The 23,327-nt window shown below is 38.4% G+C and overlaps 1 protein-coding gene across 4 annotated transcripts in view; it reads right to left on the reverse strand.

Annotated features, from left to right (window-relative positions):
* LOC136886372 (transcription initiation factor TFIID subunit 3) overlaps positions 1 to 23,002 on the reverse strand; it is a 199,143-nt gene extending 176,141 nt beyond the window's left edge. For all 4 annotated transcript variants that reach the window (XR_010861781.2, XM_067159119.2, XM_067159120.2 and 1 more), the window contains exons 1-2: positions 22,497 to 23,002; positions 22,078 to 22,320 (exon numbers count right to left, since the gene is read on the reverse strand). Coding sequence is in view for 3 of the 4 variants with exons in the window: in XM_067159119.2 (XP_067015220.2) it covers positions 22,078 to 22,320; positions 22,497 to 22,662 (409 nt within the window). In the remaining variant the exon portion in view is untranslated. The remainder of the gene's footprint in view (positions 1 to 22,077; positions 22,321 to 22,496) is intronic.
* Between the last annotated feature and the right edge of the window lie 325 nt (positions 23,003 to 23,327).

Below are 23,327 nucleotides of genomic sequence, written 5' to 3' on the forward strand. Positions count from 1 at the left end.
TAAGGAAGCGGGCGCGGTCCTTATACCATACCTCGTCGGAATTTTTACAACTTGTCTCACTATGGGGTACGTGTACTCCTTGTGGCGTCAGGCGAAGGTAGTGTACATACCTAAACCCGGAAGGTCTTCATATACTAGACCTAAGGATTATAGACCCATTAGTCTAACGTCTTCTCTTCTTAAGACTTTGGAAAGACTGGTGGATAGACATACCAGGGAGAAAGTATTACCCTAATAGACTGTCCCCTGCATCCTCATCAACATGCATACCAACCAGGGAAGTCGGTTGAGACGGCACTACACCAGCTTGTTTCCAGGCTGGAGAGCACCTTGGATCAGCAACAACTTGTTATGGCGGTATTCCTAGATACAGAAGGGGCCTTTAACTACACATCTTTGGGCTCCATAGAACAGTCTAGAGAGAAGAGGAGTGAGCAGGATGCTCATAAAATGGATGAAGGCCTCACTGCAGGGCCGTCAAGTTCTGTTTACCCTCAACGCAGTAATGTTGAGAGCTAATATAGACAGGGGGTGTCCACAGGGAGGAGTATTATCATCAACATTATGGTGTCTGGTAGTGGATGAGCTACTTACCAGGTTAAATGTTGGAGGAATTTATGCTCAAGGCTATGCAGATGATATTAGCCTGATGGTGGTGGGAAATTTCCCCAGTACGGTTTCAGAGCTTGTACAGAGCTCCCTATGCAGGGTGGAGAGATGGTGCCATGACACAGACTTATTGGTTAATCCCGACAAGACGGAGCTTGTGGTATTTACCAGGAGGAGGAGGCTAGACGGACTGTTAGAGCCTTTCCTATCTGGGAAAAAATTAGTTAAGAAAACCTCAGTTAAGTACCTAGGGGTAATCCTCAAGGCAAGACTGAGTTGGAAGAAACATGTAGACCATAAGGTGGATGAGGCTCGCAAGATTATGTGGGCCTGTCGCAGGGCTGTCGGAAAGACTTGGGGCCTAGGACCTAGGGTGGTCCAGTGGCTCTATATTTCTATTGTACGGCCCACGATCACCTTCGCATCTTTAGCTCGGTGGCCAGGTTCAGAGAGTAAAACTGTGACCACCAAGTTAAACAGTGTCCAAAGACTTGCGTGTCAAGGAATAACAGGGGCACTGGATGTTGTTGTTTGAGTCATCAGTCCATAGACTGGTTTGATGCAGTCTCCATGCCACCCTATCCTGTGCTAACCTTTTCATTTCTACGTAACTATTGCATCCTACATCTGCTCAAATCTGTTTGTCATATTCATACCTTGGTCTACCCCTACCGTTCTTGCCACCTACACTTCCTTCAAAAACCAACTGAACAAGTACTGGGTGTCTTAAGATGTGTCCTATCATTCTATCTCTTCTTCTCGTCAAATTTAGCCAAATCGATCTCCTCTCACCAATTCGATTCAGTATCTCTTCATTCGTGATTCGATCTATCCATCTAACCTTCAGCATTCTTCTGTAACACCACATTTCAAAAGCTTCTATTCTCTTTCTTTCTGAGCTAGTTATCGTCCATGTTTCACTTCCATACAATGCCACGCTCCACACAAAAGTCTTCAAAAACATCTTTCTAATTCCGATATCAATGTCTGAAGTGAGCAAATTTCTTTTCTTAAGAAAGCTCTTCCTTGCTTGTGCCAGTCTGCATTTTATGTCCTCCTTACTTCTGCCATCCTTAGTTATTTTACTACCCAAGTAACAATATTCATCTACTTCCTTTAAGACTTCGTTTCCTAATCTAATATTTCCTACATCACCTGCCTTCGTTCGACTGCACTCCATTACTTTTGTTTTGGACTTATTTATTTTCATCTTGTACTCCTTACCTAAGACTTCATCCATACCATTCAGCAACTTCTCGAGATCTTCTGCACTCTCAGATAAAATAACAATATCATCGGCAAATCTCAGTGTTTTGATTTCCTCTCCTTGGACTGTGATTCCCTTTCCAAATTTCTCTTTGATTTCCTTTACTGCCTGTTCTATGTAAACATTGAAAAGGAGAGGGGACAAACTGCAGCCTTGCCTCACTCCTTTCTGGATTGCTGCTTCTCTTTCAAAGCCCTCGATTCTTATCACTGCAGACTGATTTTTATATAGGTTGTAGATAATTCTTCGTTCTCGGTATCTGATCCCAATCATCTTCAGAATCATAAACAGCTTGGTCCAATCAACATTATCGAATGCCTTTTCTAGATCTACGAATGCCATGTACGTGGGCTTGCCCTTCTTGATTCAATCCTCTAAGATCAGACGTAAAGTCAGGATTGCTTCACGTGTTCCTACATTTCTTCTGAAGCCAAACTGATCTTCCCCCAACTCAGCTTCAATTTGTTTTTCCATTCTTCTGTGAATAATACGTGTTAAAATTTTGCAGGCATGAGATACTAAACTAATGGTGCGGTAGTTTTCACATCTGTCAGCACCGGCTTTCTTGGGAATAGGTATAACAACATTCTGCCGAAAATCGGATGGGACTTCTCCTGTCTCATACATCTTGCACACTAAATGAAATAACCTTACCATGCTGGTTTCTCCTAAGGCAGTCAGTAATTCAGAGGGAATATCATCAATTCCAGGTGCCTTGTTCCTATTTAGGTCACTCACAGCTCTGTCAAACTCTGACCTCAAAATTGGGTCTCCCATTTCATCAGCATCAACAGCCTCTTCATGTTCCAGAACCAAATTATCTACATCATTACCTTGATACAACTGTTGGATATGCTCCTGCCATCTTTCTGCTTTGTCTTCTTTCCCTAGAAGTGGCTTTCCACCTGAGCTCTTAATATTCATGCACCTAGATTTCCTTTCTCCAAAGGTTTCCTTGATTTTCCTGTATGCAGCATCTACCTTTCCTAGGACCATACAGCCTTCGACATCCTTGCACTTCTCCTTCAGCCATTCTTCCTTAGTTACCTTGCACTTTCTATCCACTTCATTCTTTAATCGCCTGTATTCTTTTCTGCCCTCTTCATTTCTAGCATTCTTGTATTTTCGTCTTTCATCAATCAGGTCTAGTATCTCCTGAGTTATCCACTGATTCTTAGTTGATCTTTTCTTCCTTCCTAACATTTCTTCAGCAGCCCTACTGACTTCATTTTTCATGACTCTCCACTCTTCCTCTACTGTGTTTCCTTCGGCCTTTCCATTTAGTCCTTGTGCAACATGTTCCATGAAACAATCCCTCACACTCTTTTCTTTCAACTTGTCTAGATCCCATCCTTTTGCATTCTTTCCTTTCTTCAATTTCTTCAACTTCAGGTGGCATTTCATGACCAACAAGTTGTGGTCAGAGTCCACGTCTGCTCCTGGGAAAGTTTTGCAATCCAACACCTGGTTTCTGAATCTCTGCCTAATCATAATGAAGTCTATTTGATACCTTCCAGTGTCTCCAGGTCTCGTCCACGTATACAGCCGTCGTTTGTGGTGTTTGAACCAAGTATTGGCGAAGACTAAATTATGATCAGTGCAGAATTCAACCAGCCGACTTCCTCTTTCGTTCCTTTGTCCCAATCCAAATTCTCCTACTGTGCTACCTTCTCTTCCTTGGCCTACCACTGCATTCCAGTCTCCCATCACAATTAGATTCTCGTCACCTTTTACATATTGTATTAAATCTTCTATCTCCTCATATATTCTTTCAATTTCTTCATCATCCGCTGAACTAGTAGGCATATAGACCTGCACTATTGTGGTGGGCATTGGTTTGGTGTCTATCTTGGCGACAATAATTCTTTCACTATGCTGGTCGTAGTAGCTTATCCGCTGCCCTATTTTCTTATTCATTATTAAACCAACTCCTGCATTTCCCCTGTTTGATTTCGTGTTGATAATTCGGTAGTCGCCTGACCAAAAATCCTGTTCTTCCTGCCAACGTACTTCACTTATACCAACTACATCTAACTTTAGCCTATCTATCTCCCTTTTCAGATTCTCTAACCTGCCACAACGATTCAAACTTCTAACATTCCACGCTCCGACTCGCAGAATGTCAGTATCCATCTTCTTGATGATCGCCCCCTCTCGTGTAGTCCCCACCCGGAGATCCGAATGGGGGACTAGTTTACCTCCGGAATATTTTACCCGGGAGGAAGCCATCATCAGTACATCCTTCATACAGAGAGAGAGCTGCATGTCCTCGGGAGGTAGTTACGGCTGTAGTTTCCCGTTGCTTTCAGCCGTGTAGCAGTATCAACACAGCTAAGCCATGCTGAGTATTATTATAAGGCCGTATCAGTCAATCATCTAGACTGCCGCCCTTGCAACTACCGAAAGGCTGCTACCCCCCTTTCGATGAACCATTCGTTAGTCTGGTCTCTCAACAGATACCCATCAGATATGGTTGCACCTGCGGCTCGGCTATCTGCATCATAGGGACACGCAAGCCTCCCCACCGCGGCAAGGTCACATGGTTCGCAGAGGAGGGGGGCACTGGATACTACACCATTATGTGCATGGAGGCCATCCTATGTGTTCCCCCCTTACATTTATATGTTAAGGAAATAGAGGGAATGAGTGCTAACCATCTCTGGTCACTCGGAGGATGGTCCTTCAAGAATCCGAATAGAGGTCATGCTTCTATTCTTACAAGGCTTCACCAGACCTGCCCTACGACAATGATGATCGGGGACCTGATGAAGCCTAGTTTTAATCTGAATTATAAGTTTACAGTGGTGATATCCACAAGGGAGGAGTGGGCCGCAGATCCTGGGGCCCGTCTTAAGTTTGGGGGCTGTACATGGTACACAGATGGCTCGCGGACAGAGACGGGCACAGGCGCTGGGGCCTGGGGGCATAAGACAAGGCTCTCCCTTCCCATGGGTAAATATGCTACTGTTTTCCAGGCCGAAGTATATGCAATACTGGCCTGTGCTGTATATGTATAGAACATGCCTGGACATAGAAGATGAATCACCATTTGCAGTGATAGCCAGGCAGCGTTAAAAGCACTATGCGCAGTTAGAACATCAAAAATGGTGTGGGAGTGCCAAAGGATGTTAGATCAGCTGTGTGAACTTAGCCCAGTTACCCTATTAAGGGTCCCTGGGCACACAGGAATCAGTGGAAATGAAGAAGCTGACAAAGTAGCGAAACAAGGCTCAAAAAGTCCTTTCATAGGACCAGAGCCCTTCCTAGGAGTGTCACTCCAAAGTGTGAAACTGGTAATATCCCAGTGGACAAACCAGTCTCACTTAGACAATGGGAAGAGGTTAACCATAGCAAGGCAGGCAAGTGAACTTATCAAAGGGCCTAGCCAAAGTTATAAAAAGGTCCTGATAAATTTGAATAGGACCAGAATGTGAATGGTAGTTGGACTGTTGACAGGCCACAATACCTTACAGAGACACCTACACATCATGAAAATCAGTCAGGATCCGATGTATAGAAGATGCGGTAGGGAGGAACTGACCTCCGCGCATGTGTTGTGTTAGTGTGAGGTTCTTGCAAGCACTAGACATCGATATTTTGGCTCACATTTTGTGAGCCTGGAAGACATCAGGAATGCCAACATCCGGACACTGGTATCCTTTATACGAGCACTAGGGCTGGACTAAGCAAACCCGTTTAAGGTCCACTAAGGGTCTTCACAGACCTACGTGTGGAGCCCTGCAAAGGCAGGGCTTACCAATTCCTTATCTATCTATCTAATGTAATGTTTAATTTTCCATCCGGGTTGCCTCCCGTAGTGCAGTGTCAATTTAGTGTATGCCTGTTGAGCTATGTGTCTTTCGCTGATGCTTATTAGGAGAGGGCAGCAACTCTAAGGCCTCTGCGTTAAATTTTAAATTCCATTGTCATTTTCTTGGTAAACTATTGGTAATAATCTGTAAATCTCTTTTTCTATTTGGTTTGTAAAATGGTCGTAATTATGTTTATATGCCCTGTTAAATTTCCCTTGTGAATTTCATTGTCAAAACTACAAGGTGTACAACTTTGCTTCCGCCATTTGGTGATGGATGGCGACAACGGTACGTAGCGGTCGAACAAAACAGATCGCAGACGTCAGGCAGTTAGCTTGGACCTTGGTCAACATAACCCCATTCAAACTTAGTCGATGTGTGTCGGCATCATAAAGTTTTTCTCGATTGAGCATGGCAGTGTACGAGCCAAATTCTCGGCATTTGCGGGAGGTGTTACTGTTTTGTTTCAATATGAAGAAAACAGCGGCTGAGTCTCATTGAATGCTCTCACGTACGTATGGTGAGGACGCTATTAGTGGAAGAACGTGTCGTGAATGGTTTGCTTCAAAATGGTGATTTTAACACCAAAGACCGGCATAGTGGTGAAAGAGAGAAGGTTTTCGAAGATGCAGAATTGGAGACATTGCTGAGTGCAGACTCACATCAAACTCAAGAAGAATTGGCACGATCAGTGGGAGTAACACAGCAAGCCATTTCTAAATGTTTCAAGACCATGGGCATGATTCAGAAAGAAGGAATTTGGGTCCTGTATGAGTTAAAACCAAGAGACGCTGAACGGGGACGAAAAATGGGTTCATTACGATAACCCTAAACGCAAAAAATCATGGGGATATCCCGACCATGTTTCAACATCGACGGCAAAACCGAATATTCACGCCTCCAAGATTATGCTCTGCATTTGGTAGGACCAGCTCGGCGTCGTGTACTATGAGGTGTTAAAACCCGGTGAAACAAATCACAGGTGCTCATTATCGAACGCAATTGATGCGTTTGAGCAGAGCATTGAAAGACAAACGGCCGCAATACAGTGAGAGGCACGATAAAGTGATTTTGCAACACAACGCTCGACCCCACATTGCAAAAGAGGTCATCAAAACATACCTGGGAATGTTAAAATGGGACGTCCTACCCCACCCGCCGTATTCTCCAGACATTGCTCCCTCTGATTATCACCTGTTTCGATCAATGGCACATTGCCTGGCTGACCAACACTTCCGATCTCATGAAGAAGTCACAAATTGGATCAATTCGTGGATCGCTTCAAAAGATGAACAATTTTTTCGACACGGGATTCGAACACTGCCCGAAAGGTGGGAGAAAGTTGTGGCCAGCGATGGACACTACTTTGAATGATACATGTGTAAGTAATCTGTTTCATTAAAGCCTCCAATGTTGGGGACAAAACGGCGAGAGGAAAGTTGTGCACCTTGTATGCTCACCTTCCTTAAAAGTAGTTCAAACATTTTATCGCAATTTTGATTTTCTGAAGAACCGTCGACAGAAATTTCGTGGTTCGTTTCATCTTGTTTCTTTGTTAATCATGTTATCCTTTTCATTGCTGTAAATTTAACTTGTTAAATTTTCTTTATTGTTAGTAAACCAGACTGAAGGGTAAACACTCTCACGTCTTTTACCCTACAACGTGTCATGTAAGATCACGTCCTCGGTAGGGTTTCCAGTCCGCTTTCCTATATCCTTTCTCCAGATGTCATGTTGGTAATCCTGCGTATCTTTGTTTCTAGCCATGTGTATGTTGTTGAAATTTGAAATGTTTTTCATGGTGTGTTATTGGCTGACGTATGTTCCTTCAGGTTTGTTATTTCGATTATTACATTATTACTTTGTTCGATATGTGCAAATATAATGTGACCCAGCCAAAAGGGAGGGGGGGAGGGGTGACAGTAACCTATACCCCTCCATTTGCCTCACATGACCGCACTACCAAAGTCGGTTAATACGTACGGCATCATCGATCCAAGTTCATCCCTAATTTAGCATTTTTGTCCTCAATTAGATAACACTCTTGCCACCAGTTTCTCTCCTCATTCACGTCTGTTACCTTCAACCTAAAAATAAAAAAAATAATTTAAAAGAAATGCTGAGTCCACCCAGCTTTCACTTCTGTACAGAAAAGTAGATCTGAAACAGGCCGATATAAAGGAAGTTCGGTCTAGGACCCAACTTCTTTCTTACAAAAACTGTTGATTGTAACTGAGTTCACTACAAATGGCTTTGCTGCATCTTGATTTAATTTCACTTATTATACTACCATCTTGAGAGAATACACAACCTAAAATCTTGAAATGACCAACCTGCTCCAGATCTGCATTCCTGACTTCTTAGATTTTTTTCATTACTGACATCACTTTATGTATGGAAATGCTCATTTTCATGTCAGACATTTCACAAGCATTCAGTACAGTCCACCATTAAGACAGAGTCGCTGGCACAGGCCAAACTGCTTGCCACATTTCCACCTAACTGAATCCCTCCCTACCATTTTATACCTTTCAGTCAATAATGCATGTAAACTACAAACAATAAAGGCGAATACATTCTGAAAATCTGGTCCTGACAGTCCCTCTGTGGTCTGAAACCACACTCGTTTTCATCCAAGTTACTCTCAACCACTGGTCGTACCCTTCTTTCCAAAATGAATGAACGTGCATGTGTGTGCGCGTGCGAATTTACTAGGTCATCCTGAAATAAATTAGAGTATGAAAACAGATGCTGTTTTATTTTGAAACAAGATTATGTATCTTCTTCATTACTCTATTAAGTACATGTCCAGCCTACTCTATCTTCTTGATGACTTTAATAATACGAGGTTCATTAACCCGCGAGTGGTCGCTAGCCGAATTGAAACACGAGTGGTCGCACGTGAGACTTTCTCTCACATTAAAATAAAATTTAATAAAATTTAAAATAAATATACTGTATCTTCCATAATTTTGCAGGGCATAAGAGTGAAACGAATTACGGAAATGAGACGTAAAGACTGCATTATTAAACAGTTTAGATAAAAAAACGGACTACCTGTATATAACAGAAACAAATGACTCCTTAATGGAAATTAGTCATTAGTTCAGTCACGTGTAAGTACGTAATATTCACAAGAGTGCTGGGCTGAATGGCTCAGATGGTTAAGCGCTGGCTCTCTGAGCCCAAGTTGGCAGGTTCAATCCTGGCTCAGTCCGGTGGTATTCGAAAGTGCTCAAATCTCGCAGCCGTAGCTTTACTGGCATATAAAATAACACTTGTGGGACAAAATTTCGGCACCTCAACATCTGCAAAAACCGTGAAAAGTAGTTATTGGTATGTAAAACCAATAACACTGTTATTAATATAGAACTTTCCAACAGTCACGATAAAAAACGCAAGAATAAAGTACAATAGGTCTTCTCTCTAACATTTGAGCCAACTGGAGTTTGTAACAGCGTTTATTTCCCAACATTCTTTCTCGACTCATAATTTTTGAAGACTTGTTTGTAGGTAATTGCAAATCGAGAACGTTAAGTGCACGACTTACGTCAAATACTAATGCCTACAACAGAAGAAAGTTTCCCCTCTCGACTTAATCATAACACCAACACCACTGGTCGCGCGATGAGAAAACCTCACACACAAGGCGCACAAACTCATGCGAATCTTTGTTCCGACTAGAGGAGGAGATGCTTAATCCTGGAAATGTGAATCGCCTTACTCACGACAGTTATACACTCAGTTAGAAGAGGGAACAGTCACCTCCCATGCATCGCTGAGAAGTAAACTCACAATACAAAATCATATGAGAGAAAGAAAATCTCATATAGCAACCACTCGCGGGTTAAACAGCCTGTTAATCTCATGGTTGTATTGTCTTCCCCACACTCCATTTTCTTCTACTGGCCCTAAAAAGGAACTCTAAATTCTCTCTCTAAGATACCAAGCTGTCTTTCATCAGATTTTGACAGAGGCCATGTTTTAGAACCATAATGCTAGTACAGATCTTACTAAGACCTTGTAGATAATTATTTTTGTTTTCCTCTTCAGTAATCGAGACTTCATGTTTTCTAAGGCCATAAAACACTTCTGAGCAGAGAATCCTTTTGTGGGTTCCATCACCAACATTATTTTTACAACTGACCTCTGATCCTAAGTAGGTGAAACTCTAAAACGTCAAATTAAAAATATATAAGCCAATTTCAATGTATGGGAATCATTCTGCACCATTTTTCTTAGTCAAATTCATATAATTAGTCTCATCTTCATTGATATGCAGATTCATATTTCCTGCTGCTTTTTCCAGGCCAGCAAAGTCCTCTTTCATAGCTCTTGGTGTTCTTGCTAGGATATCGATATCATCCACATTCGCTAAAATCTGGACTGATTTATAGAAGACAGTGCCTGTCATGTTAATGCCAGAATATGGAACCACCTTGTCTAACGCAATATTGAACAGAAGACAGGCCAGTGAATCTCCTTGTCTACTTCCATTTGTAGCTGTTACAGAGTTTGATAACATATTTTGAATCTTAATTTGAGACCAAGTATTTTCCATGGTAGCACTAAGGGGACCAATAACTGGAATTTTGCAATTTCCTTACAAAAAAAGAAATCAATTTCTGGAATTATTGTCAAAAAATAACACCAATCCTATTATCACAAAATGGCAAAATATTTCAAGTTCCACCATTTTTAAAGGCCGTACAGACATTTTAATGTGCTGCTACGTAGGTGTCTCTGCTACACCCACCTCACACATTATCGCGTACTTTGACAATATTTTGCCATTTCCATTTGAATCTTGCTCCAAGGTTTAACAGATGACAGTGTTATGGTGTCAGCACTTTACGGTGTTCAACTGTTTACTTCATAATCTGTAAGCAATAATAGGTGCAATCAAAATTTCAGAAGCCTTTTTCACACCTATCATTTTTTCAGTACTTTGCTTCCTGCGAAAAGGTCCACGTGCTGCAGTTCTTTTCTGATTGATATGAAACTTTCTGGGGTTATAGTAATATCTTCAACTAACAAAACATACTTATAAAGAATTTAATTTGTTGAATGGAAGCAACGTTACATGCATTTGATTATGACAGTATATTATTCTTTACATGTAACTAATCTCATTATTAGACCCATATTGAACTATGCTACGATATACTAAGAATTAGTTGGTTGTTTTGATGCACCTTTTCAATAAAAATTGAAGTTTGTGTTGCGAAGTTGTAATGTTACAACACTAATTTACCGGGACATGTTTCGCTTTTATTCACAAGCATCATCAGCCTATATAATTGCCTCAAGGTTTGTCATATTTGGATTGTTGTTACAAATTTCATTACATTGAATGTAAATCTAATTTCTGTGATAACAATATTTAAAACATAAGAATAATGTACACATTAAAAATTATGACAATATGATTTGCAATGTTAAAATGGAGTAACTCTTAATTCTAAAACACACTGACGTCCAAAACACAGTTTTTACAATTTGAAAATTTGGCTAAAAATTGTTTGCAATGTTAAAATAAAATTGATTCAACTATAATTTGGCATTAAAATTTGAGTCATAAATTTAAATATTGGAAGTTAATATATAGGGGTCATAGTTTCTGAAGTGCGTTGGTTTCTAGAATACAGTAACATTTCAGTATTGAGAATTTTAGTTGAGAATTGTGCTCTCTAAATAATGTTATTTAAAAAGACTGTAATTTTGCATCATGCGTGATTAGAGTCACGATGATAATCTAGAATTGAAGTCTTGGGTTCGTTGGAAAATGGCTTCTAGATTTGATGAGACTTGCTGGTGCAGTTTGGTAATTTGATTAGAGGAAGTATTGACATATTTAATTCTTGTTTGTAGCGACCAGACTCTCCGTTGGAAGTTGATTGTTTTGATGTAAGTTATGGTTAAAAGGGGCTTCAATCCAAATTTTGAGTATCTGATTATGTTTCTTTCGATTTATAGAATGGAAGAAGCATCTGGAACAAATGGAAATGAACTTAAGTAATATTGTGTGTGTGTTATGCTTGTAATGTGAGTGTTGATGTTGCATTATCACTTACCCCTTTGTCTGCTGCTACAGAATCTTGTGGACCTTATTGCGTTACTGTGACTATTGTCTGTTGTGGTTCTACTCCTTGTGTTGTATGTATGAAAGAGCTGTTGTGAAGGGCGGGTAGGGGGTTGAGGGGAAGAGATGTTGGGCGGGGCGTTTGCTATCAACGTGTTATGTGGTAGGGAATTCTTATCTGTTGTCGAGGTGGGGGTAGAGGACGATCCTGCAGGCGGGGCGTTAAGCTTTGGCGTGTTATGTGGAGGGGGACTTTTTTGCGTTGCCGAAATGGTTTCAGTTGTGAGTGTATTTAGATTGAATATTTTAAAGAATTTGCTTTTATCTGATTTGAGATTTCATAATAATGTTGGCAACTGCTCTATTAATGGAATTTTTATTTTGACCACGTCATTCAAGTTTTTTCCTTTATTAAAGTATTGATCCAAATAAATATATATGTTTTCGAACTCTGTCATTAGCTTCCCTTTTTGATTCTTTTGATTATTGTAAGGTCTTTGTCTATTGAGGTGTAATGATGGCCGATTTCTTTCATATGATTACTCATTGCGGAGTATTTATTGTGTTTTAAGGCGTTAAAGTGTTCCATGTATCTGGTTAGGAAACTGCGTCCAGTTTGGCCAACATATGAAGATTTACACTGTGCGCATGTTAGTCTGTATATTCCGGAGCCTTGAAATTTGTTATTGTAGGCATTTACTGTGTTATGGTTAAAAAATAACTTTTTGTTAGTGTTATATGTTTTAAAGGCTATTTGCATATCCCGTTTTTTGAGTGGGTTTGCTATTTGGTGAATCTTTGAACTGGTGTAAGTGAAGGTTGCGTATTTGGATTTTTTAGTCTTTTCCGGTGCGAGGTTTGTGGCTGTTTTGAGTTTTACTTTGTTGATGATTCGATTTACTATGTCTGCTTTATATCCATTGGCTAGTGCTAGTTCTTTTATAAAATTTATTTCTTTTGTAAAATTCGTGGTTGATAAGGGTATTTTGTAGGCTTTGTAGACCATACTAAAAAAGGTTGCTTGTTTGTGGGATTTGGGGTGGAGCGAGTCATTTCTTATTGTTATTGGCGTGTGTGTTGGTTTTCTGTATATCTGATAATCAAATTTGGATTTTATGCGTGTTACAGTAACATCTAGATAATTCAATGAGTTGTTTTTTTCGTCTTCTTTGGTAAATTTTACGTATTTATCGATGTTGTTTAAAAATTCAAGGATTTTTTCGCTATTCTGTTATTACAAATGTATTGTCAACAAATCTCAGCCAAAGACAGATTCCTTCTATGTTTGGTTTAATTATGCTATGTTCTATGTTATCCATATAAATATCTGCTAATATTCCTGAGCTGGGGTCACCCATGGCTAAACTTAATTGGTGGTAAATTTTATTGTTAAAGGTGTAATAGTTGTTATTTAATATGAATTTAAGTAGTGTAATAGATTCATCTACTTCTAGCTTACTTAAGTTGCTATATTTGGAAAGGTTTGAGTGATAATTTTGATTGTTTCTTTAATGGGGATATTTGAATACATATTGGAAATGTCAAACGAGCTCAATGTATGGTAGGGTTGTAAGCTGAAGTTTTTTAATCTTTCACAAAATTGAATTGAGTTTTTAACTGAGGAGTTACTCTGGAACTTATAATGCTTTTTGAGGAAGTGATGTATAAATTTTGACATTTTATATGTTGGGCTATTTCTGCTGTTTATAATTGGTCGAATGGGTGTATTGTTTTTGTGTACCTTAGGTAGTGCCTTTGCCTTGGGTAATGTTGGGTTCATGTTGACCATTTTTTGTTGTTCTTGCTCATTAAATAAACAAATTGAATTTTTAAGGATTGTTTTTAGATTCCTTTGAATTCTAGAGACCAGGTCTTTATTTACTATAGTATAAGATTCATTAGAAAAGAATTCTTCGGGTTTTTTTTATGTAGCCTCACTTATTTACTAGGACTATTGTTTCGCCTTGATCTGCCTTAGTCACGATAATGTCGTTATCTTTTATTTTTGTCTTTAAATCTTATTTGTTTTAGGAGGGTCTGGTCGGAATTAGTTTTCATTTCTTTTACTAAACTTGGGAGTTTCTTTTTTACTTCATATTTAATGTCATTTTGTATTTCTGCTGGCAGTTTCCCTATATTTGCTTCAGATTCCGCTATTGTGATAGTTAATTCTTCCATTTTGTACGGGTTAGGCCAATTGAACTTAGTTCCTTTGTTCAGTATGTTCATTTCATTTTCAGAAAAATTGGTGTCTGATAAATTAATTGTCGCGGTGTTGTTTATCTTTAAAGGAATTGAATCATTTTTACCATTAATGGTTAACTATTTTTGATCTTCTATTAGGTGTTTTAGTTTGTTTTCTAGAGTTTTTTGCTTCCTGTCTAAGGTGTTGGAGAGTTTTTCAATAGTATGTCGTTGAATGGAGCTCCAGTCTAAAGGCGAAGTAAAATGGGATATACTTAAGTGTGCTTTGTAGAGCTGTAAGTTTAGTAGCGATTTTTTTCTGTACAGAAACTTTAATTCGTTTTTTAGCCATATTTTGTTTACTCTGTTTTGGGTGTCAAGAGATTTTGAACTTGATATGTTCTTTTTTTGGGTAGACCTTAAGAATTTCGGTATTACACCGCACCTTAAAAATTCTTTCAATAACCAGATATCTTTAGCAATCTTACTGACTTTAACCTTGAGTTTAATATAACTGTTTGTCTTAGTTTTTGCCTGGTTGGCTATCACATTACATGTAACTAACCTCATTATTAGACCCGTATTGAACTATGCTATGATATACTAAGAATTTGTTGGTTGTTTTGATACACCTTTTCAATACAAATTACAGTTTGTGTTGCTAAGTTGTAATGTTATAACACTAATTTACCGAGACATGTTTCGCTTTTATTCACAAGCATCATCAGCCTATATAATTGCCTCAAGGTTTGTCATATTTGGATTGTTGTTACAAATTTCATTACATTGAATGTAAATCTAATTTCTGTGATAACAATATTTAAAACATAAGAATAATGTACACATTAAAAATTATGACAATATGATTTGCAATGTTAAAATGGAGTAACTCTTAATTCTAAAACACACTGACGTCCAAAACACAGTTTTTACAATTTGAAAATTTGGCTAAAAATTGTTTGCAATGTTAAAATAAAATTGATTCAACTATAATTTGGCCTTAAAATTTGAGTCATAAATATAAATATTGGAAGTTAATATCTAGGGGTCATAGTTTCTGAAGTGCGTTGGTTTCTAGAATACAGTAAAATTTCAGTATTGAGAATTTTAGTTGAGAATTGTGCTCTCTAAATAATGTTATTTAAAAAGACTGTAATTTTGCATCCTGCGTGATTAGAGTCACGATGATAATCTAGAATTGAAGTCTTTGGGTTCGTTGGAAAATGGCTTCTAGATTTGATGAGGCTTGCTGGTGCAGTTTGGTCATTTGATTAGAGGAAGTATTGACATATTTAATTCTTGTTTGTAGCGACCATACTCTCCGTTGAAAGTTGAATGTTTTGATGTAAGTTATGGTTAAAAGGGGCTTCAATCCAAATTTTGAGTATCTATTATTGTGTGTGTGTTATGCTTGTAATGTGAGTGTTGATGTTGCATTATCACTTACCCCTTTGTCTGCTGCTACAGAATCTTTTGGACCTTATTGCGTTACTGTGACTATTGTCTGTTGTGGTTCTACTCCTTGTGTTGTACGTATGAAAGAGTTGTTGTGAAGGGCGGGTAGGGGGTTGAGGGGAAGAGATGTTGGGCGGGGCGTTTGCTATCGACGTGTTATGTGGTAGGAAATTCTTATCTGTTGTCGAGGTGGGGGTAGAGGACGATCCTGCAGGCGGGGCGTTAAGCTTTGGCGTGTTATGTGGAGGGGGACTTTTTTGCGTTGCCGAAATGGTTTCAGTTGTGAGTGTATTTAGATTGAATATTTTAAAGAATTTGCTTTTATCTGATTTGAGATTTCATAATAATGTTGGCAACTGCTCTATTAACGGAATTTTTATTTCGACCGCGTCATTCAAGTTCTTTCCTTTATTAAAGTATTGATCCAAATAAATATATATGTTTTCGAACTCTGTCATTAGCTTCCCCTTTTCGATTCTTTTGATTATTGTAAGGTCTTTGTCTATTGAGGTGTAATGATGGCCGATTTCTTTCATATGATTACTCATTGCGGAGTATTTATTGTGTTTTAAGGCGTTAAAGTGTTCCATGTATCTGGTTAGGAAACTGCGTCCAGTTTGGCCAACATATGAAGATTTACACTGTGCGCATGTTAGTCTGTATATTCCGGAGCCTTGAAATTTGTTATTGTAGGCATTTACTGTGTTATGGTTAAAAAATAACTTTTTGTTAGTGTTATATGTTTTTAAGGCTATTTGCATATCCCGTTTTTTGAGTGGGTTTGCTATTTGGTGAATCTATGAACTGGTGTAAGTGAAGGTTGCGTATTTGGATTTTTTAGTCTTTTCCGGTGCGAGGTTTGTGGCTATTTAGAGCTTTACTTTGTTGATGATTCGATTTACTATGTCTGCTTTATATCCATTGGCTAGTGCTAGTTCTTTTATAAAATTTATTTCTTTTGTAAAATTCGTGGGTGATAAGGGTATTTTGTAGGCTTTGTAGACCATACTAAAAAAGGTTGCTTGTTTGTGGGATTTGGGGTGGAGTGAGTCATTTCTTATTGTTATTGGCGTGTGTGTTGGTTTTCTGTATATCTGATAATCAAATTTGGATTTTAAGCGTGTTACAGTAACATCTAGATAATTCAATGAGTTGTTTTTTTCGTCTTCTTTGGTAAATTTTACATATTCTAGAAACCAACCAACCTAAGAAACAAGGGTTAACGCAGTTTTTAGTATCAATTATTATTTCAAATTAACACCTGTTTCACTGAATTTTGTCGCAATAAGTTGTTTTGCTCTGCATATTGATGTAAATATTGTATATTTGTGCTATTTTGTTTCCGTCTAGGCTCTCTTTTGTTTGTTTTTTCATTTGCGCTTTCATTATGTTTTTTAGCATTTTTTCAACTCATATTATGTAAATAATTATTCCAACCCCCCTAATTTTTTCACTGAAGATGGCTCAAACGAGCCGAAACATGTCTGAACTTGTTTACTCCGTCTAATGACGGAATATATGATGTATTGAATAGGAGGATACTTTCATTTTTCGCCATTGTAAAGTGAAAACCGTCAATACGGAATGATTCTAATATCTTGTAATCGTGACTAATCACGCATGATGCAAAATTACAGTCTTTTTAAATAACATTATTTAGAGAGCACAATTCTCAACTAAAATTCTCAATACTGAAATTTTACTGTATTCTAGAAACCAACGCACTTCAGAAACTATGACTCCTATATATTAACTTCCAATATTTATATTTATGACTCAAATTTTAAGGCCAAATTATAGTTGAATCAATTTTATTTTAACATTGCAAACAATTTTTAGCCAAATTTTCAAATTGTAAAACCTGTTTTGGCCGTCAATGTGTTTTAGAATTAAGAGTTACTCCATTTTAACATTGCAAATCATATTGTCATAATTTTTAATGTGTACGTTATTCTTATGTTTTAAATATTGTTATCACAAAAATTAGATTTACATTCAATGTAATGAAATTTGTAACAACAATCCAAATATGACAAACCTTGAGGCAATTATATAGGCTGATGATGCTTGTGAATAAAAGCGAAACATGTCCCGGTAAATTAGTGTTGTAACATTACAACTTAGCAACACAAAGTGTAATTTGTATTGAAAAGGTGGATCAAAACAACCAACAAATTGTTAGTATATCATAGTATATTATTCTTCTGTAAAAATTAGCAAACCAGAAATTCAAACCTTTGTAGTCTGATGCATATTTAAGGAGAAATACATTTTTTTATAGTTAGTTATGTTTATATATAGGTATGTAAACACAATTATCAAATTTTGAAGTCACAGAAACCAAAACTGTGTCTCAGGGAACTTTTTTCAGTAACTTATAACTAAATATCAAAATATAATTGAAGAAGATTGAATCAACCCACTGCTTTGAAACCTGTTATAATAGGTAATATTTACTTCACGAATGTGCTCACAAATTTGTATGCTGATATCTGTAAAATTGTAGAAGTTGAAAATTTCAGTCATAGAGTCAGTGCAATGCTACACACAGACAACTTCCTTCAGAACTTTCACATGGCGAACAGGTGATGTATATCAATACGAAATTCGATGCACTTTTCAAGTATTTGGTATATCATAAATATTTGATCGACAGCTGATCCTCCTTGCTGGAATCCACATTGGTAGTCTCCAATGACATCATCAACAAAGGGAACAAGCCTGTTAACAGAATGGTTGATAATATTTTATAGGCAATGCGCAGTAAACTAATTCCCCAGTAATTGCAACATACCCTGATGTCATGTTTCTTGTGCTTGGACATATAACGCTCAAATTCCATTTATCAGGTATTTCTTTAGCAATCCAAATCTTTGTCATTAGGTTATGAAGGAGTTTAGAATACTCTCGTCCTGCATGTTTCACAAGTACTGACTGGATGAGGTCATTCTGGGAACTTTGTTTTCTTCAAGTTTGTTAAGAGCAAGATGTACTTCACCAATGGTTGACAACTGGCATTTGCACTTCAATTCCCAGGCTGTATGCATTTTCTGTGATGATTAAACTTCCTTGATTATCGGGTATATTTCCATTCAAAAGAAATGCTGAGCCCATCTACCAAGTATTGCTTCATCACTGCTCAAAACTGTGTCATCATTACCTCTACGCAGAGTTGTTCTTGGTTGGAAATCCTTCTGACTCTTATTTAGCTTCTGATAGATAGCCTTTGTTTCACTGGAGCCTTCCTCAGACATTTTCTACAGCTGTAACAAGGACATCCTAGAGCAGGGATGGCGAACCTATGCCACGCGTCACTGGGTGACATGCGAACACGATTTCGGTGGCACACCACATGAACATAATGTTTTTGTATATGTCTTATAACAGACAATACATACATCAAAAATCTAAAAACTAGTTCCATCCGGACGTGCAATATGGCAACACTGCTACACTGATAGGGCCGAAAGTCAAGTCAGATAACAGTGCCGTTTTCTGGTGGTTTTGTACACGGACCACGCAAACATGTTTTCGGTACCGAAAGGAACAGAAACTTAACAAGGAGTGACCAGATTTTTCAAGAACAGTGGACAAGGGAATTCAGACTGATAGAAAGATGTGTTGCCTGTGTTCGAAAACAATTGCATCCCTCACATTTAATGTAAAGCACCATTTCGAGACTAATCATCCAAATGTTTGTTCCATGCCAAATGAAGAAATTATCGAACATTACACAAAACAAACAAGTTCTTTCGTATCAACTTTCCAGCCAAGAAATAATATCAGTGCGGCTGTTTCCATCTGTCTCATGGCATAGTGCAACATGCATGGGAAACCACTTTCGGACTGTGAGTTCTTGAAATAAACTTTCTTATTGATGTCCGACACATTATCTGAAAACTTTCCTAACAAACAACAAATAACTATCAGAATGAAAGGAATGCCAGCCAGCTGAACTGCTGTCAAGGATAGAATAAAAAGAATGAGTGAAGGAGTTTCGGAGCAATTGAAAGCTAATTTGGATAACTCCCACATGAATGCAATATGTTATGATGAAAGCATGGATGTGACCTTACAAGTAAGGATAGCTGGTTTTTTCGGATTTCCTTGCAGAATTCTTTAGTAATCATAAAATTTATCGCGAAAGTCGTGCATCTCTGTACAAACGATGGAATTCTCCGAAAGCAATTCCTTCTTCATTAAATTCATGAATCCACATTCGATTCTTCTTTCTAATTTTGAATTTTAAGTAACTATTATCCATCTGTAAACTGTTTCTAGTGCACTTGGATAACGGCATTAGTTTGTCACCACCCTAAAACGCCTCGCGCCAAACTAAGCTGAAAGCAAGGCATAGAGTTTTCGGTGTGAACAGCAAGCACGCCTTGCGCTGTCCATAGTGTTTCACGCTACACACTATGCGAAGCGCGCTCGGTGTGCACGCGGCCTTACTTGGAGGTAAAAATGTACTGCTTTGCTGATTTGACTGTTTACATCATATTTAGTTAAATTATCCTTGGACATTATACTACATAAGTACTTAAATTCTGTGACACTGTCCAGCTTAGCACGATTTGTCTTACTGTCACCCTTCTGTACCTTCAACACCACCGTTTTAGCCTTGTTGATGTTTAATCCGTATCCCTCAAACTCCTGACTCCACCCCTGCAGTATCTCTTCCACATCTTTCTCTGAGTTACCCCAAATTACTACATCATCTGCAAATGCTTTTAAGTCGTGTTGCCCCTTTTCTTTTAGCGCCAATGATAAATAATAGGGGTGACAAAGCACTACCTTGTTGTATTCCCCTTTTTGTCTCAAACTAGCCTTACAGCCCAGAACCTACTTGATCACAGCTTCTGGTTTTCTTGTAAAGCACCTTAACTTTTGAAATTAGACTGTCTCGAACTTCAAGCTTTCTCAGGCACTCCCAAATAAGCTCCCTTGGTATGCAGTCATAGGCCTTTTCGATGTCAAGGAAAAGTAGATATAAAGGCTTCTCTTTTTCCCAATGTTTTTCCATTAGCATCCTGACCACAAATATAAGATCTGTTGTTGATCTTCCAGGCCTAAAGCCATATTGTTCCTCACCTAAAAGTCGTTCTACAATTTCTCATAATCTATACTCTATAATTTTTTCCAGAATTTTTAGTCCACGAGAGAGTACAGCGATGCTACGGTAGTTGGTACATTTAAGTCTGCTGCCTTTCTTGAATACAGGTACAATTATACCTTTCTTTCAGTCTTCTGGGATGGTATTTTGCTGCCATACTACATTTAGGAGTCTACATAGACATTGGATTGCTGGGGTTCCTCCTGCTCTCAACATGTCCACACTTAACTCATCTATTCCTGCAGCTTTCCCTTTCTTCATACTTTTAAGGCTCTTCTATATCTCCAGCCATGTGATTGGTGGCTCTATATTTTCACTGGGCTCTGCATTTTTTCCAGATTCTTCTCTGTTTTGAATTACATTTGATGCCTCTCCATTCAAGAGCTTGTCAAAGAATGTCTTGAATTCTCTCCTGACTCCATCTTCAAATCAAAAGACCTGCACTTGGCAAGCTGAAACATTCCTGGGATCTCCCGGCGCTGAAAGCCATACTTTTTTTTTTTTTTTTTTTTTTTTTTTACTTGTAGAGAATAATATGGATACATACTTTACTACCTTACAACTATTTTTTCTGCTACATCGCAGTGCTTCCGAATGTGTTTTGTTTGTCTAGTACTTTTGTGTGCGATTTCCTTGCTCACTGAAGTTGTCTGGTTAGGTGTTGTTTTGCTCATGTTGCTCATTCGTTTTGTGCCCTAACTTATTCATTAAGTGATATATTTATTGGGCCAGGGATCATGCTATTTTGCTGTCTGAACTGCCTGTGCTAGTCATATGGACAAAGATAATGAGAATTCACAGACATAGCACTCCCATTCGTCGGTGCTAGCTAAGTACTAGCCCTGGACTTCACGAAAGATACAAAAGACGGCAGGAGCAGCGGAATGCAACATAAAGGGAGTCCTGTCTACAGCCCGTAATTATGTATAGGCTACATATTTCTCTAGTAACAACGATATTTCTTAATTTACCGCGGTTTTTACACTTTATTTGAATAAAAGCAATTATCTTCCATTTGGGACAAATATTACAGTGACATTTCGTGGATCCAATTCGTTCACATAACCCATGACTGCAAATAAAAACGTTGGACCTTTTCAGTGAAACTATTATTTTTAATGGCTGTGACATTTGACAAACTGTTTTGGTATCAAGAATCCTGATTATTCCATTAGATTTGCCATTTCATTTGAAGGTCGAGACTGCTGTTTTAAGAGAAAACTAGTTCAGTTCCTAGTTTACTTTGGCATGACAATAAATAAAAATAAAGCCTAGGGCCAGCTACTTATCATGGCTGGATTTGACCTATGATGAGAATGCTTCTCTCACGGTCAACTATACGTAGCCCTTTCACGTATCACACACAAAATATTTTTGTCTTTAAATTAGGAGGAAAATCAACTAGTATCATCTACAAGGAAATCCTATAAGGTCTATCACTGTAAATTCAAAACTGCACCCAGCAAAGTGGGGCATACTGCTAGTTTAACAGAAGGAAGTCTTAAATTATATTACCTTCCATTGTTATGTAGTACGTGTGACAAGGATACTATACCTTCCATTTCTGGATGCATTGGCGGCAAATGTTCATGAACATGGACTGGACGTGTCACTACTTCTCGACTGCCGGGTTTCAAGAAGTTCAGATGTGATTCTCGAGGAATGGGGTACTTGGGGACCTCATACACACAAGGTATTGAATCAACATTTTTTATATATTCTTCCAATTCATGAAGGTTTATACCCATGTCGAGGTATGTAAGGCTAACATCAATCAGATTTGGGTCCGTTCGTCCAACTAAAATGAACAAAAAAGGATTACTATTAAAAACAGGGAATTCCCCAGTAAGAATATACCTAATATCAATGTACATCAATTTAATGATGTAATGAAATATGCAGCAAATTTAAGACAAGTATTCATAGCTACATATAAACTATATATGCCGTATAGAAAGCTTAATTACAACTTACACTGTTCAGAATACGCATGAATTTGTCTTCCCATTGATTCGATATATCTATGTAAAACATCAGTCATAAGATCTAGTGCACTGCTTGCAATCCCATGCCAGCCAATTGCCTGGCACAACTGAGCTACCACTACTTTCAGTATCTGCTTAGAAAACGTCTCAGCCATGTTTTTACCTTAATCTATTAGTTTTAATAGCATATATTGCACAAGAACACTCGAATGAGCACTGCAGTAACGAACTATATCCCCAAAACTGAAGGATGGTCGAATACTTAGTCGCTCGGTGACTTCTAACATCATCTTAACGACCGACAAAATAAAAGCATGAAACATTCACTCTGTAACCCATCAACAAGACGAGATGGATTGGAAAATTACTGTTTATTATTTGCAAGCCAAAGGCAAACATTTTCTATTACAGCAACCAAAACATATATGACAATCTCTCCGCAACACCAGCTGCACACGACCATCCATCACATTACGCATCTTCCTCATCACTGTGTGCCCAACTGGATGCCTGGTGCCTACTAGGCAATACGACGTAAACTTAATGTAGAATCGACGCGTCCGAAGTTGTTCGCATGCTCTTCCATAGCAGGATCCCCAACCTTCCCAACACATGTCACCAAAGAGGATGTCACTGCTGCCAAGCATTGGAAAACGTACTATCTTCAATATCCTCCTTACGGTGTAAATTTTCAGCACTGCCAACATGGCTAAGGAATCTTTTAGACAATTTTCCTCTTGTTACGCTGGGAAAACGGGAATATATCAGAGGATCTTTTGTTCCATGGTTCGTATCAGGTGTAGCCTTTTTGAGACCTTGA

Source organism: Anabrus simplex, chromosome X, assembly GCF_040414725.1.
Source record: "Anabrus simplex isolate iqAnaSimp1 chromosome X, ASM4041472v1, whole genome shotgun sequence".
NCBI classification, from domain to species: Eukaryota; Metazoa; Arthropoda; class Insecta; order Orthoptera; family Tettigoniidae; genus Anabrus; species Anabrus simplex.